Source organism: Esox lucius, chromosome 8 (genome assembly GCF_011004845.1).
Source record: "Esox lucius isolate fEsoLuc1 chromosome 8, fEsoLuc1.pri, whole genome shotgun sequence".
NCBI lineage: Eukaryota > Metazoa > Chordata > Actinopteri > Esociformes > Esocidae > Esox > Esox lucius.
Window position 1 is genome coordinate 30,771,062 of NC_047576.1, and position 16,641 is coordinate 30,787,702.

At 41.2% G+C, this 16,641-nt stretch overlaps 1 protein-coding gene across 2 annotated transcripts in view; it reads left to right on the plus strand.

The window, feature by feature from the left end:
- The window catches only part of hmcn1 (hemicentin 1), a 161,726-nt gene that overhangs the window by 45,593 nt on the left and 99,492 nt on the right, over positions 1-16,641 (plus strand). For both annotated transcript variants that reach the window (XM_010872514.3, XM_020049296.2), the window contains exons 12-17: positions 5,245-5,386; positions 5,613-5,740; positions 5,825-5,938; positions 7,527-7,688; positions 7,826-8,020; positions 8,103-8,198. In XM_010872514.3, coding sequence (XP_010870816.2) covers positions 5,245-5,386; positions 5,613-5,740; positions 5,825-5,938; positions 7,527-7,688; positions 7,826-8,020; positions 8,103-8,198 — 837 coding nt within the window. The remainder of the gene's footprint in view (positions 1-5,244; positions 5,387-5,612; positions 5,741-5,824; positions 5,939-7,526; positions 7,689-7,825; positions 8,021-8,102; positions 8,199-16,641) is intronic.

Sequence of the window (16,641 nt, forward strand, 5' to 3'; positions counted from 1 at the left end):
AGGAAGAATGGGAGAAAATACCCAAATCCAGGTGTGCAAAACAGGTAGAGACATGCCCAAATAGACTGATGGCTATGATTGCTTCTTCAATGTATGAATACTTAGCCTAAACATGTAAAACAAAGTTGGTTTGTTGGTCAGTTAGTATAATCATAGTCGATAACTTAGGTTGGGAAAGAATAAACGTGTTGATTAATAAGGAGGAGATACAGTGGGTATAGAAAGTCACCAACCCCTTTCAGAATGTTCACCTTTTGTTGCCTTACACCCTGAAATGAAAGCACATAAAATCTGACTATTTCTGGCTTTATTTACACACAATAACCCACAATATTCAAGTGGAAAAAAAATGTAATACTAAGTGGAACCATCTTTTGCTTGAATTACATTTAGTCTCTTCAAATACATCTCTACTAACTCTGCACACCTAGACTATGCAATATTTGACCATTCTTTCTTGCAGTATTGTTAAAAATCAGTCAAATTAATTGTGAATGCTTATGGACTGCACTCTTCAAGTCATTCCACAGATTCTCGATGGGATTTAGGTCAGGGCTCTGACTAGGCTATTGAAGGACATTCACCTTTTACTTCAGCCAATGTACAGTTGCTTTGGCAATGTGCTTTGGCTCACTGTCATGTTGAAACGTGAACCATCTTCCCATTTTCAACTTCCTGGCATGGGGCTGGAGGTTCTCAACCACAGCACACTTTGGCACTTGGCTCGGAATCGAGAATGTGCTTTTTGGCAAAGCTCAAACGAGACTTGATGTTGCCTTTTTTGGAGTGTTTTTTTCTCTTGCCACCCTCCCATAAATGCAACATTTGTGGAGCGCTTGCGATATTGTGGTCACATGAACACATAGACCAGTCCTTGCCATACAGTTCTAAAGCTCCTTCAAAGTTGCCATTGGCCTCTTGGTAGCTTCTCTGATCCTCCTTGCTCAGTCATCCTGTTTGTAGGGATGGCCTAATCTATGTAAGGTCTGGCTGGTGGCATACACCTTCCACTTCTTAATAATGGTCTTAACTTTGCTCCAGGGGATAGATAAAGCCTTTGAAATGTTGTATGTCCACCCCCTGTCTTTCAAAAGTTCCTTTCCACCCATAGTGGATTTTTTGCATTTAATTGCACTACTACTGTATGCAGTTGAGGCCTCTATGAACAACTGTTACAACAATTAATCACAGATGGAAGCCAATAAGCTTGATATTTGATCTAAAAGGTGGTTGGTTATACCTCAGCAAGTTTGCAATTTCAACACCAAGTCTCATTTGAGCTTTGCCAAAAAGCACATTGTAGGTTTTTAGATTTTTTTTTCACTTGGATATTGTGGGTTACTGTGAGTAAAAAAAGCTGAACACTTTGAAATAGTGTGGTGACTTCTATATTTCTATAATTGTTGGTTCCTATTTAAGTCCACAGTGCTTAATTAATATGTACCTACCCAGGAATAAGCGTCTTATGAGAAAGTGAAACTAATGGCTAAAACCTGTGTGATACTGTGTAGATAAATTTTTTATTAAAATAAGCAACTTATGAGAAAGTGAAACTAACCAAGAATGAAAAACCCAAGAATCTCTTACTGGTCCCAGACGTTGGACCAGGAAGGCAGATTGTATGACCTTTAAAACAGGAAAAATAATACAACAGAATGAGTGTGATGCTTTATAGGAAAGTCGTCTTACATTTTTTTTAAGTTCTCTTTCATGTTCTATCTTTCTGATAGCACAATCATAAACATTCCATGTTCCATGTGTGGTGAATCATACAGTTAACTTCATACTATTTCAAAGTACAAACATAAATCCTGATTTAACACATACGCACACAATCTCACCGTCTGCTGTAGAAATCCAATGCCTGGCTATAAAATATGAACACATTTAACTAAGCATATGAATAAAAATGCTTTTAAATGAATGTGACCATAAAGATACTTCAATAATCTTACAGACATCGGTCTGCATTCCACATTAATACATTAACTTTACAAAATCTCATATTAAAACTGCATATAAATAACTGCTTTAAGGTAGAGCATTTTTTATCCTGCTAAAAGAATATTATAACATCTTAATTACAATACAAACATTCTCAAAACATCTATGAGTAGAATATAAAAGGAAAAATACAGAACTGGTTCGTTCAACTTTTCCTTGCATTTGATGTTAATTACATTAGCATTGCTAGCTTCTCGGATAGCCCAAACAGGCTAGCACACACTAACTCAGTAAAAGTTAGATCATTCATAATTCAATACCTGACAAAAATTGGTTGTCAACTACTAGCTATGTTATATAAATCTTGATTATGAAGAATTCGTGTTTGTCACTTCACCAACCTGTAAAACAGAATAAATAATATGACACATCTTTCACCTTAAGATTAGAGAAGATTGCCTGACCTACTCCCCAAAATTAATGGTCCTGCGCTCGCTAGTTCCCCTTAACGATTGCATGAGGTATAAGTGGTTTTCAATGACCTCCAGTGGAGTTTCTCACATGAAAAAATACTGAATACAGCAAACCCATAAAATACAATTATTTTACAAATTTTAGGTACAAAATGAACAAAACTTCCACAAGTAAGTTAATAGGAAAATAATTACATTGTTCATACACAACATTTGATTGTTAAAAGAAAATATTGTAGCCAGGCAATAAGCATGGGAAATTAGCCTGTAGTGTTTGTCGGTTTAATACTGATTACTGACCTATTTCTTAAACCTTCAATTTTAGGTGAGATCTGTAATATGTTGTGCATATCTACACAACCTCTAAGTGGAATTACACTTACCTCTGAAATCTGGATGTCAGGATATGTTTGAGGGTTAGCATCTAGCTGTAGGAGGGACAGCTTCCGTTTTTTTTTTTTGTTGGATTAGCTACAGAGACAAAATCTTTGGTGTAGCTATTCATATGGTGTAACAGAGCCTTCTGCAGAAGTGTGAAATAATACATTGTGTAACTACTAAAACAAAAATCATGTGTAATTACACACTTGGAATAGCATCCTACAGGATGTTTGTAATTACCTAAGTGTGACAACCTATACAATAAATAATTTTTCTATTGTAATTACAATGTAATACCTGTGGTATTACATTGTTAATACAGTTGTTAATATGTATTTATATTGCAGTTACATAGTAATAAGTGTCAACTAAATGGAAAGTTTTACCGAATAAATTATATTAAACCTTCTTTTCAAGAATCCTGATTTGTGGCAGTCTGGACTTTTACATTTGGTTTTGTGTTAATAGCTTTTATCGTTTAAGCTGTAGAGGAAGAATAATACCAAGACTATGAGAGAAATCGAATGTGTTGCTTTGCCTTAGGCAATGCATCTAAAAAAGAACTTCTTAGTGAAGGCACTTCTGTGGAGTTTGTTGTGTGAATGGGAATAGAAAGATTATTGTATAGAACAGGACACCTTCCCCTCCTGCAAGTCTTTTTTGTTGGAAAGAAGTTTAGATTTTCTGTGCTTGACTGCAACAGGCTCTGGAGATTACTTTGGAAGCCAATGAAAATTGGGAAAACACTTCTTAAGGTTAAGTTACACATCATGAATCAATTGGAAAATTGCTCCAGATTCATCTGGCTTTGGGAAGGTCTTGAATCAATTTTCCTCCTTTACACAAATAAAAAGAGACAAGACGATGAAAGATACACTGCAAAATATTACTGGTTACAGTTACGGGCAAAACTACAGAAAATAGTTGTTTGTATAGTTTATGTTCTATTACACTTATTCGGTGTGAACATGACAGAATTGTAGTTTCACCTTTAAGATATGATAGTCCCGCATAGATTACACAAGGCAAACTACACAACACAATTCTTACTAGCACAGGTGTCATGCAGAGCCAAACAGTCATGGGTCCCGCCGGGGGTCCCCAGTGTTATGAGGAAGTGAGGAGGTGTTAATGCATGTCCTCTCAGAGGTCCGCCCTTCAGAAAATCAAGAAAATCCAGAGTGGTGTATTGACCCAGTGCTCTGAGCTATAACATAGGAAATAGCATCCTCTGTTGATCTGAAGTGGCGGCAGACAGATTGGAATGGGTCCAATGATCCTGGCAGACTGCCTTTGATGTAGGCCATGACAAGCCTCTCGGATCACTTCATGATGACAGTCATTAAGACTTGTTACCTTGGTGTTTTTGGGCACAGAGATGATGGATGTATGGATGTATATAAAGACATCCGCCGGCACTCTAATGACGCCACCGAGGATGTGCACTCTTGTATAGTGTCCCCATTATGTTGCAGCAAAGAAACCATTCTTGGGATCTCTTCTGCTTGTTGCCTTTCTGCAAAAAGGGTCTCATGACTCCATCACGCCCTGGAAGGTTATTTGTGATAGAATTTGTCACAGTCGAAGCTGGTACTCTGATAGCAGTTGACTCTGCCAGATGCTGAATAAGCATTTCACTGAATACAAGTTACTGAAACATTGAACCAAATGATTTCAGGATGTTATTGTTGCTGTCCCTCTGATCTCCCATATACCAAATTATTTCAGGATGATAATGTTGCTGGCCCTCTGATCTCTCATATACCAAATGGTTTCAGGATGATAATGTTGCTGGCCCTCTGATCTCTCATATACCAGATGATTTCAGGATGATAATGTTGCTGGCCCTCTGATCTCTCTTATATCAAATGATTTCATGATGATAATGTTGCTGGCCCTCTGATCTTTCATATGCCAGATGATTTCAGGATGATAATGTTGCTGGCCCTCTGATCTCTCTTATATCAAATGGTTTCAGGATGATAATGTTGCTGGTCCTCTGATCTTTCATATACCAAATGATTTCAGGAAGATAATGTTGCTGGCCCTCTGATCTCTCATACACCAAATTATTTCAGGATGTTGATGTTGCTGGCCCTCTGATCTCTCATATACCAAATGATTTCAGGATGACAATGTTGCTGGTCCTCTGATCTTTCAAATACCAAATGATTTCAGAATGATAATGTTGCTCTGATCTTTTATACACCAAATTATTTCAGGATGATAATGTTGCTGGCCCTCTGATCTCTCATATACCAAATTATTTCAGGATGATAATGTTTCTCTAATGTCTCATATATCAAATTATTTCAGGATGATAATGTTGCTCTGATGTCTCATTAACCAAATAATTTCAGGATGATAATGTTCCTCTGATATCTCATTAACCAAATTATTTCAGGATGATAATGTTGCTGGCCCTCTGATCTCTCATATATTCCAGAGCCACCCCGGGTGACAGTGAACCCCCAAAACCAGACCTTTACCACAGGACAGGAAGTGAGGATCAGGTGCTCGGCCAAAGGTTACCCTGACCCCAGACTAGTCTGGACCCACAACGGCATGTTCATCATGGGCTCCAGCAGGTCCTGACTTTTTAACTCTCATACAGGTCACAAGTCAGAAGCAGCAGAATTGTGGCACTAAACAACAAAAAACAAGGCTATTGTGTCTTGTTTTAGTTAATTTGTTGATTTTATTTTTGGTTAAGATGTTTTTGGGAGTTTGGTGCAAGGAATAAATCAGTCATCTGCAGCAGTGGTGTTGTCTTTGTTAATATATGTATTGACTTTGACTCCCTATGCATGACAGACAAAGGACGACCTCCGATGGGAGTCTGCTTATCAGAAACATGAATCAGAAGGATGCTGGGGTGTATGGGTGTCTTGCCAGCAATGTGGCCGGGACAGATTCAGACAGATCCATCCTCACCTACATTGGTGAGTAGGACAACTGACACACGGACGGACTGTGGTGTGCTACATCCGCCACGCTTTCTCACAGTATCTCTTCTCCTTTCCCAGAATCCCCTGTGGTGACCGTGGTGCAGAGTGAGATTCTGATTGGTCTAGGTGAGACCACCGTCTTGGCTTGCACCGCCTCTGGGATCCCCAAACCTGAAATCAAGTGGTACAAAGGTAAGGGATTTTGGCCTGTGGATGTGAAGCAATGGAGAGGTTTGATAGGACATCCATTATTGAAAAGAATAGATTGAATGAGTGTTCTGTTCAACGCATTAAACCTGGTGTGAAGAGCATTGCTCTCTTTTATGAGCATGTTTGAGTCTGTTTATTGACCTGTCCTACGTAGATTGCAACAAGATTTCTGGAACTTTCTCCATTTGTAGATTATCTGTCAGACAGTGGAATGATGAAGAATTCCAAATCGTCTTTATAACCCCTCCCAGACTGGGCGTCAGTGGTCTTTCTTCTGAGGGTCTTGAATAGGTCTTGATCTTGATGATGTGTTACCACAGCCATATACACTAAACCAGACCAATTGTCTAATCTTTAAGGAAGGCCCTGGTCATGGAAACATTATGTGACAGCTAGAGTCCTGGATTAACAGTGACCATATCCATTTCATGTAAGCTAGACACATTTAATAAAACTGATCCACCTGGCCGATATACTGTTAAAATAAAAAAGGACTAAATAAATATATGTAATAAGCTTGTAAACTCCAATAATAACAATACAAAACACATTTTCTAATTGAAATGTACAACTATTACTTTGCAAAAATAAATAATCAAGTTCATCCCACAAGTTTGAATGCAACACTTTCAATCTTGCATAGTCACATACTCTACTGTAACAGCAAGCTAGCTTCAAATAAACAGCTGTGGCACTTACCAGTGATCATTTGAAATATATATGTAAAAAAACAAAAAAACAAGTGCAACAAAGTAAATGCTAGGTATTTGTACTTAGCTATTCACCTGTTTCCTGGCCCCCTAGAGGGCATAACACAATCCTTTAAAACAATTCTACCCATTTCAAGTCAAAGTGTCATTCAATTATGGTTGATTCTACAGTGACGTGGGCAGGTGACTTCTTTCCAAATCCTGAAGGCCTAGCTAGATTTTGTCTACCCAGACACCGCCAAAGAATATTTCTGATTGGATTTTCTTTTCTCTTTGGTATTAACAATTCTATTTCAGAAGGAACTGAATAGAAACACCATTCAAATGAAGACAAAAGAAATATGCAATCAAGAAAAAATTAACAAAAATATATAAAATGATAATATATAAACATGAAGCATTTATTTAATTCCCAAGGCGCAGAAGTCCCTGATGGTTCCCCATTGATATATATACTGTATGTAGAGGCATGAGTTGTACTCCCTCGTCCAAGTGATCGGGGGTGTATATACACAAAAAACACACATAAACAAAAGCACACACACTCTTTCTTAACATGTTTGCCTTGATAAATCATTTTGACGTGACCCTGGGTTGGAAGTCGTATCTTTTATGGAGTGCAGAGCAGTGTTTAAACGGCTGTTCAGGAAGTTCTCCTATGACACCTTTGACACATTTGGCTGACTGTTTGTCCAGACGGGACCCTCCCATCCTGCTCTCTTTTCTCTTTTACTGCACTTTTAGCTGTTGTATCGACTCTCTTCGTCTATCCTTCTAAAAACCACAAGAAAAACAATGGTTTATCATTTCTACCAACACTGTTATTTTCATTGTATTCAAAATTGTATTTTGACCCCCAGGTGACCTGCAGTTAAGGCCATCCTCCTTCATGGACATGGACCCCCAGGTAGGGACTCTGACAATCAAGGAGACGCAGGACGTTGATGCAGGAGACTACACCTGTGTAGCTGTCAACCTTGCTGGGACGTCCTCACCTGGGAAGATCACCCTGGATGTAGGATGTAAGAATTCCAATAATTCTCGATCACACCATGAAAAAAACGTCTCAACAATTCTGTAGCCTCATGGTCACATGCGACTTAACTCTATGAGTTGTCGACCTCTGTAACTTCTGTAACCTCTGACCTTTTCCCATCAGCTGCACCCCAGTTTACCAGAGAACCATCCGATGTGGGGTCAGACATTGGCTCTAACGTGACACTGCCGTGCAATGCGCAGGGTTACCCTCAACCTCAGGTCACTTGGAGGAGGGAGGACAACGCACCCCTTTTCATTAGACACACCACACACAGCACCATAACGCAGAACAGTGCAGGAGACCTGCAAATCAGGAGTAAGGCTTTGGTTTGTACGCGCACATTCACTCACACTTAGACACACGCATAATAATAATTGTCTTCTCTCCTCTGTGTCAGATCTGTGGGTGGAAGATGATACAGTGTATGTGTGTGATGCAGAGAACCAGTTTGGGAAAATACAGGCCCGTGCCAGAGTCACTGTCACCGGACTGGGTAAGGGACACAGTACTCACCTCAAGTGATCTGGGTACTATTGGGCAGGGTTGGGCTCAGTTCAAATCAGAAAGGAAACCCAATTCTTATTCCAATTCCTCATTATAAATTATGTAAGATAATTGGGTTTTGGACTTTCTGTGTTGGAATTGACTGAAATAACAATAATATTAACCCAACCTTGCTTTATTAATATACATAGTTTCCCCTGTCCTTCTTTATGTTTGCCTGACTAACCAAACTTTCTCCAAATGTTTCTTCTCCACAACAACTCTGAATATAAACACACCCCTGACTACTAGTTCTGAAAATCTTATTTGTCCCAACAGATTGGTTTCACAGTAACAATTGTGTTATTTCAGAAATGTGTCATTGGTTTTGATACACTGATTAGATAGAGATTATCTAATTTGTACAATCACCTAAACCAGTGCAATTGGAGCAGCCTCAAAAATATGTTTAACTATGAGTCATCAGGCTGTTTGTTGAATTACGATCCTAAGTATTTATTTACTAACAAAACATCAATTTCAAGGCCAAATTCCTTGAAAGTGATCAACTTGAATACAATGGAGATCAAGTCTTTAGTGTTTATTTGTGTGCAAAGAGAAAACACCACTTTTGAAATAAAAGCAAATATTCTCTGTGGGAGCAGCAATGGATAGCGGTCAATGTTTGACTGCTGTTTAGGTTATGTGTGTGAGTTATGGTCAGCATGGATTTAGTTTATTTGAAAGCAAGGGAATGTAGGGCAAACTCAGTGAAACAGCTCAAATTCCCTGGCAGGGTTTGAAGGGGATGTCAGCTCTTTAGAAGTCATGGGAGAAAAGACCTGAATAGGACCCCATAATGAAAAAGAGAGAGAGAAAGAGAGAGCGAGAGAGAGAGAGAGAGAGAATCCACAGGGCCAGATGTGTTATCTCTGTAGTTAGGAATGTGTGTGTGGGGGTGTGTGGGTGTGTGTGTGTGTGTGTGTCACTCATCTAATTTATACTTCTCAGACAGATGGAGTGATGTATTAGACAATCGTTTGATGATCAATATACTGAACATTTATCTGTTTCATAATACTAGGAATTTAAATAATCTTGACATAAGAACAGCAGGTCGACTCCAGTCTTCAAAGCTGTTATGGTATCCATGCTATCCTATGTAGTTTATTAAGTTTTGATCAAAGTGGCAACAACAGATAAGGCTGTTTAGCATCCATAACAGTGATTTTATGTACAATTCTACTTGATAGAACAGGGATTGGTTGGTTTGAAGTGAATAGGGGAGGCAAGAGAACGAGCGTCCTCGCTGTGTTCCAGTGCTCATTCTGAAATGTCTTATCTATTTTCTGTTGTTTTATCCTGTTGGCTAGGAAGTCAGTGATCCACTGACAGATGGAGCTGGGCATGTTCAGCTGGGAGAGATGGTCTTCTAGTACTTCTTGGAGGATGGTGTTGAACACAGAGCAAGATTCCATGAACAGGCAAATGCTGATAGCACCTACAGACATGTTGGCTCTGTAGGAAAAGTTTTGTGGTTTGAGGGAGCAGTCAATGCCTTTAAGATAGAGCTAGGTGCTAAACAGGGCTTGACATTGACACCTGCCCACCAACCCAATGCGGGTAGAATTTGGCTGTGGCGTGTAACGCAGTCACTCTTACTAGCCACTTTGGCGGGTGGCATTCTATGTATCTATACACAGTGTTTTTCCTGCATTCAAAGCTCATAGGCAACAGCCTTCCCAAAATCTCGCACCTCCTCTTTGTGTTGGCATGGTAAAACATGATTTTGCGCCCATATATAAAATACCAATGAAACACTGCAGCTGAAATGACAGTAGGACGAAACTTTTTCCCTATTGAGTGTGGCCAGGTGGGGTGTGTTTCCTACACAATAGGGCTATTTTTAATGGGTTTGGGCGAGTCGATTTTTTGGGAGATTTCTGGAGACAGCGGCAGAATACAGTTTACGTCAATGAAATCTGGCAATCTTCCATACAGGACCACACGGGTCCAGACATCGTGGAGATGAGTAATGTCTGGAAAACAAGTGGATCCTAGTTTTCTTTCACACCCAAGCATGTCAAAATATTCCATTAAAACTTAATAACCTCAAACTACATCTAATCCGCAAAATATGTTTTTAAACTTTTCAGGTGACTTCTAAAATGTGTTTTTAAAGAGAGATCACGAGACAAACAAAGATGACAGGTGAAAAGACCATCAGATTAGGGTATGTACTATCACCAAAAACATTAGTCTATATATGCAATATATAGAGAAAAAAAACATAATTTTGCAGGTTTTCCTACTTACAAAGCATGTAGAGGTCTGTAAAGCCCAGTATTTGTTGAGCCTGGAAAAATAATGGAGGTTTAAAACAGGCAGGACCAATGCATTTCTGTAGTCATAGACACTGCCTCCTTTTGATATTGAGCTGTTCTGGAAGGACAGTTCAGATGGATGTCGGCTTGTACTGCAGCAGTGTCAGGAATAGAGATTGACCTCACTTAGCCATAATTCTGTAAAGCAGAAGCCAATTTGTTGAAAGAAAGCCACTGCGAGAGTTCTTTTTGAGTTTTTATCATAGGTATAGGTCTAATATTTTGTTTGCAATTGAGCCCATGTTAGAAAGTAAAAGACTGGCACAATCATAACATTCTAAAACGCATTTTACTTTTTTTACCAATTAAATCATTTTGCAGACGCTGCTAACCATTACAGCAACACAAGCACCATGATCTACCAACTGAGCTAAACAAGTCCAGACTCACTTCCGCCTGTGCATTTGTTTCCTGGTCCCATACACATTACTTCATATAATCTGGCTTTTAGTCAGGGGTGTCCTTTGCAAGTCAACCATCTACACAGTTGTGTGTGTGTTATGTTTCAGGTTATTTGGACCAATCCCCGGTACACAGACTCATTTCCATCAATGGGGAGAGCAACCGCAACGGTGTCATTAGCTGACTTGAGTCTTTTCACAGATGCTTAGTTGGCAGTACGGTCATCGGTGTGTAGTGAGAAGAGCTGAGGAGATCTCAGTTCAGTGTTAGAATTGGCAGTACGGTCATCGGTGTATAGTGAGAAGAGCTGAGGAGATCTCAGTTCAGTGTTAGAATTGTCAATACGGTCATCGGTGTATAGTGAGAAGAGCTGAGGAGATCTCAGTTCAGTGTTAGAATTGCCAGTACGGTCATCGGTGTATAGTGAGAAGAGCTGAGGAGATCTCAGTTCAGTGTTAGAATTGCCAGTACGGTCATCGGTGTATAGTGAGAAGAGCTGAGGAGATCTCAGTTCAGTGTTAGAATTGTCAATACGGAGCAAAGCACGGTCAAATCCTGTGTAGCTCTGTGTGTGTGTTTGTGCGCACATAATTGTTTCATGTGTGTTTGTGTTGTTTGAATATTGTGTAGGTTTGTGCATTTGCACATGTGCACCTTGTTAGCCATGTGGCAGGCCTGTCTCAGGGTCAAATTATGGGTTAAAGGTCATGTCAGATGACGATCCAGCCATGGTATATAAACGTTTACCCCACCTTCCCTAGTCTCAAAACCTGTGCCAGACTATAACACCCTGCCTCTGGGGTAACTGTGGCAACACACTAATCAAAACATGGGAGGTTTCCCAGTTCCGGAACACAGCATCACTCACTCTATCTCTCATGTAGTTGTGGCAGTACAGCTGTCTTGAAACACATCAGGCCGCCCTGGTCTCTACATAATACAGACTGTAATTTCTACATGGATTGTGTGCAGTACAATTAATGGATGTTTTTTGTAGGTGCTGATTACATTTTGGGGCAATCAAGAACAAACTTTTGAAGCCTTCCATCCATCCAGCAGGGTCTTCACTCAGTGATTTAGTCAGTCAGCCAGCAACTCAGTCAGTCAGCAAGCCCATTGGTTGGTCATTAAGTCAGTCTGTCAGAAAGCCCACTGGTTGGTCATTACGTCAGTCAGTCAGAAAGCCCATTGATTAGTCACTAAGTGAGGCAGTCAAAAGCCCATGGGTTGGTCATTACGCCAGGCAGTTGGCTGGTCCAGGTTGTCAGTCTCATAACAGTCGTATCTGTTCCCATATCACATTCCCAGTCCTAAAGTGGAGGTACAGGACAGTAACCGACAGCTGTTTTTGGCACAGTCCTTTAGTGGACAGATAGAGAGATAACACCAGTGGTATGGTGGAAGGTAAAAGCAGGTTATCCACCTTTCATGGAAAACTGCATTGAAAGTATATTGATGCATATTTTGTTCACTGTGAACGGCAATCAGACTTTACCCAACAATTTCTTCACCACTCACTGTATAAGAGATGTAATTTTGAAAGATACACAAGATCTAAATGTTTCAGCTTTACCTTGAGGATATTTTCATCCATATTGGATGAACCTTTTAGGAATCACAGCACATGAAACCCATTATTTTTTACAGTAACAAAATTATTTTTTCACTTGCCTTCACAGCAGCTTCTTATTAAACAGGTGTTTGCAAGTCACTGCACATAAACCCTGAGATTAGTGAGCATTTGAGCATTGAATGTCTGGATTTACATGGTCAGGTCAGGTGGTCAGGAAAAACTTTTCAAAACTATAATTTTCTATTTTCATATCTATCAATGTGGGTGGCCAGAAAGTGTTGATTGTTTTTAACTGGAGAGAGTCAGTTTTTAGTTCTGGGTGAAGTTGTACCCATGAGTTAACACCCTGTAAAATGCCACAGTCTTGCCATCTTCTGACCATGACAGAGCCCGTGTGAACCACGCATTACCTCAGCCTATGACCATGACAGAGCCTGTGTGAACCAAGCATTACCTCAGCCTATGACCATGACAGAGCCTGTGTGAACCAAGCATTACCTCAGCCTATGACCATGACAGAGCCTGTGTGAACCAAGCATTACCTCAGCCTATGACCATGACAGAGCCCGTGTGAACCACGCATTACCTCAGCCTATGACCATGACAGAGCCTGTGTGAACCAAGCATTACCTCAGCCTATGACCATGACAGAGCCCGTGTGAACCACGCATTACCTCAGCCTATGACCATGACAGAGCCTGTGTGAACCATGCATTACCTCAGCCTATGACCATGACAGAGCCTGTGTGAACCACACATTACCTCAGCCTATGACCATGACAGAGCCCGTGTGAACCACGCATTACCTCAGCCTATGACCATGACAGAGCCCGTGTGAACCACGCATTACCTCAGCCTATGACCATGACAGAGCCCGTGTGAACCACGCATTACCTCAGCCTATGACCATGACAGGGATAGAAAAGGTAGATAAGAGGTAAAAAAAAATCACCCCCCTTTAAAATAATCATGTTGTCAATCAATGTTGTTGCTTTGCAGCCTGAAATGAAGACAGACACAGTTTTTGTTTCATTCAGCTGTATTTACTCAGTGCAACTTATAACCACCTACGTGTCAGAAAAAAATTGTAAAATAAAAAACATAATCACTGAGTTGGAAAAAGGATCACCCCCTTGTGTCAGTATTTTGTTGAACCACCTTTTGCTTTAATTACAGCCTTTAGTCTGTTGGGATATGTCTCTACTAACTTTGCACATCTAGATGTTGCAATATTTGACCACTCTTCTTTGCAGAACTGCAAAAGTTCAGTTAAATTTGATGGTGACCGTTTGTGGACTGCTGTCTTCAAGTCATTCCACAGATTTTCAATGGGGTTTAAGTCCGGGCTCTGACTAGGCCATGCAAGGACATTCACCTTTTTCTCCTTCAACTACTGTGTGGTCAGTTTTGCTGTGTGCTTTGGGTCATTGTCATGTTGGAAGGTAAATCTTCTTCCCATTGACAACTTTCTGGCAGAGAACAGCAGATTTTCCTCAAGAATTTGACAGTATTTTGCCCCATAAATTTTTCTAAAAGTGCTCCAGTCCCTGCTGCAGAGAAACAACCCCATAACATGATATTACCACCTCCATGCTTTATTGTAGGAATGGTGTTATTTGGATGGTTAGCTGTATTGGATTTTCACCAGACATATCGTTTGGTGTTAAGGCCAAATAATTCAATTTTAGTCTCATCTGACCATAACACCTTTTTCCACGTGGCCTTAGAATCTTTAAGGTGTGTTTTGGCAAAGCTCAGTCGTGACTGCATGTGGCCTTTCTTGAGGAGTGGCTTTTTTCTTGCAACCCTCCCATACAAGCCACATTTGTGGAGAATTTGTGATATTGTTGTCACATGCACACACTTGACCACTCTGTCATGAATTCCTGCAACTGCTTCAGAGTTGCTGTAGGCCTCTTGGTAGCCTCTCTGACCAGTTTCCTCCTGGCTCTTTCATCCAGTTTGGTGCGACGTTCTGACCCAGGGAGGGTCTGTGTTGTACCAAATACCTTCCACTTCTTAATAATATACTTCACTGTGCTTCTGTGGCACTGATAAAGCCTTAGAATTTTTTTTGTATCCATCTCCTGACTTGTGCCTGTCCACAACTTTATCCCAGAGATCTTTTGACAATGCCTTGCCACCCATAGTTGATAGTTTTCTTCAATTGCACTACCAAGGACTGAAATGCTTCAGGAAAAGCTTGTTTCATGCTGAGCTAATCAAAATGACCACAGCTGATCACAGTTGAAAGTCAAGTTGGCTTTGTGTGCTATTGAGAAGTTGATTAACAACACCTGGTTGGGTTTACAACCAGGAGGGGGGTGACTTTTTCCAACTCAGTGATTCTGTTTTTTAATTTGTAATATAAGTTGGGATTATATCTTTCACTTGGATGTTATAAGTTGTAAATACAGCTTTTTTTTGTCCGTTTTCATTTCAGGCTGCAAAGCAGTGATTCTTTTCTATACAGTTTAGCCTCTTGGAAAATTCAACATCTTATTGCGTTACAACATGAAATTAAAGTGGATTAAATTAGGATTTTTTGCCTCTGTTCACCATGAAAAATAGGTCATAATGTCAAAGTCCATCCATCCATCTTCTTCCGCTTATCAGGGGCCGGGTCGCGGGGGCAGCAGTCTAAGCAGAGATGCCCAGACTTCCCTCTTCCTAGAAACTTCCTCTAGCTCTTCCGGGGGGACACCGAGGCGTTCCCAGGCCAGCCGGGAGACATAGTCCCTCCAGCGTGTCCTAGGTCTTCCCTGGGGTCTCCTCCCGGTGGGACGGGCCCGGAAAACCTTCCCGGGAAGGCGTTCAGGAGGCATCCGGAACAGATGCCCAAGCCACCTCAGCTGACCCCTCTCAATGTGGAGGAGCAGCGGCTCTACTCTGAGCTCCTCCCGGGTGACCAAGCTTTTCACCCTATCTCTAAGGGATCACCCAGCCAGCCTGCGGAGAAAGCTCATTTCAGCCGCCTGTATCCTTTCGGACAAGATCCCAAGAAAGCTCATGATCATTGGTGAGAGTAGGAACGTAGATTGACCGGTAAATCGAGAGCTTCGCCTTGCGGCTCAGCTCTTTCTTCACCACGTCAGACCGATACATTGACCGCATTACTGCAGAAGCTGCACCGATCCGTCTGTCAATCTCCTGTTCCATCCTTCCCTCACTTGTGAACAAGACCCCTTAAACTCCTCCACTTGAGGCAGGCACTCTCCACCAACCTGAAGTGAGCAAGCCACCCATGGCCTCGGATTTGGAGGTACTGATTTTCATCCCCACCGCTTCACACTTGGCTGCAAACCGTCCCAGTGCATGCTGAAGGTCCTGGTTTGAAGGGGCCAACACGACAACATCATCCGCAAAGAGCAGAGACGAAATCGTGTGGTCCCCAAACCTGATAATAAAAATTACGAACAGAACAAAGGGCAACCCTGCCGGAGTCCAACATGCACTGGGAACAAGTCTGACTTACTGCCGGCAATGCGGACCAAGCTCCTGCTTCGGTCGTACAGGGACCTGACAGCCCTTAGCAAAGGACCCAGGACCCCATATTCCCCAAGCACCCTCCACAGGATGCTGCGAGGGACACAGTCGAATGCCTTCACCAAATCCATAAAACACATGTGGATTGGTTGGGGAAACTCCCATGAACCCTCCAGCACACCGTAGAGGGTATAGAGCTGGTCCAGTGTTCCACGGCCCGGACGAAAACCACACTGTTCCTCCTGAATCCGAGGTTCTACTATCGGCCGTATTCTCCTCTCCAGTACCCTGGCAAAGACTTTCCCGGGGAGGCTGAGAAGTGTGATCCCCCTGTAGTTGGAACACACATAAAAAGAGGGACCACCACCCCGGTCTGCCATCCCAGAGGCACTGTCCCCGATAAAAAAAGTGATTTTTTTATTTAAAAAAAATATATATATATATTGATTGCATAAGTATCGAGGCACATTTGCAAGCACTTACAGCCAAAAGTCTCTTGCAGCTTTGCACAATTGACACTGCAATTTCTTCCCATAATTCTTGGCAATATTGCTCAAGCTCCTTCAAGTTGGATGGGGACTTTTGGTGAACATAAAATGTCAACTGTT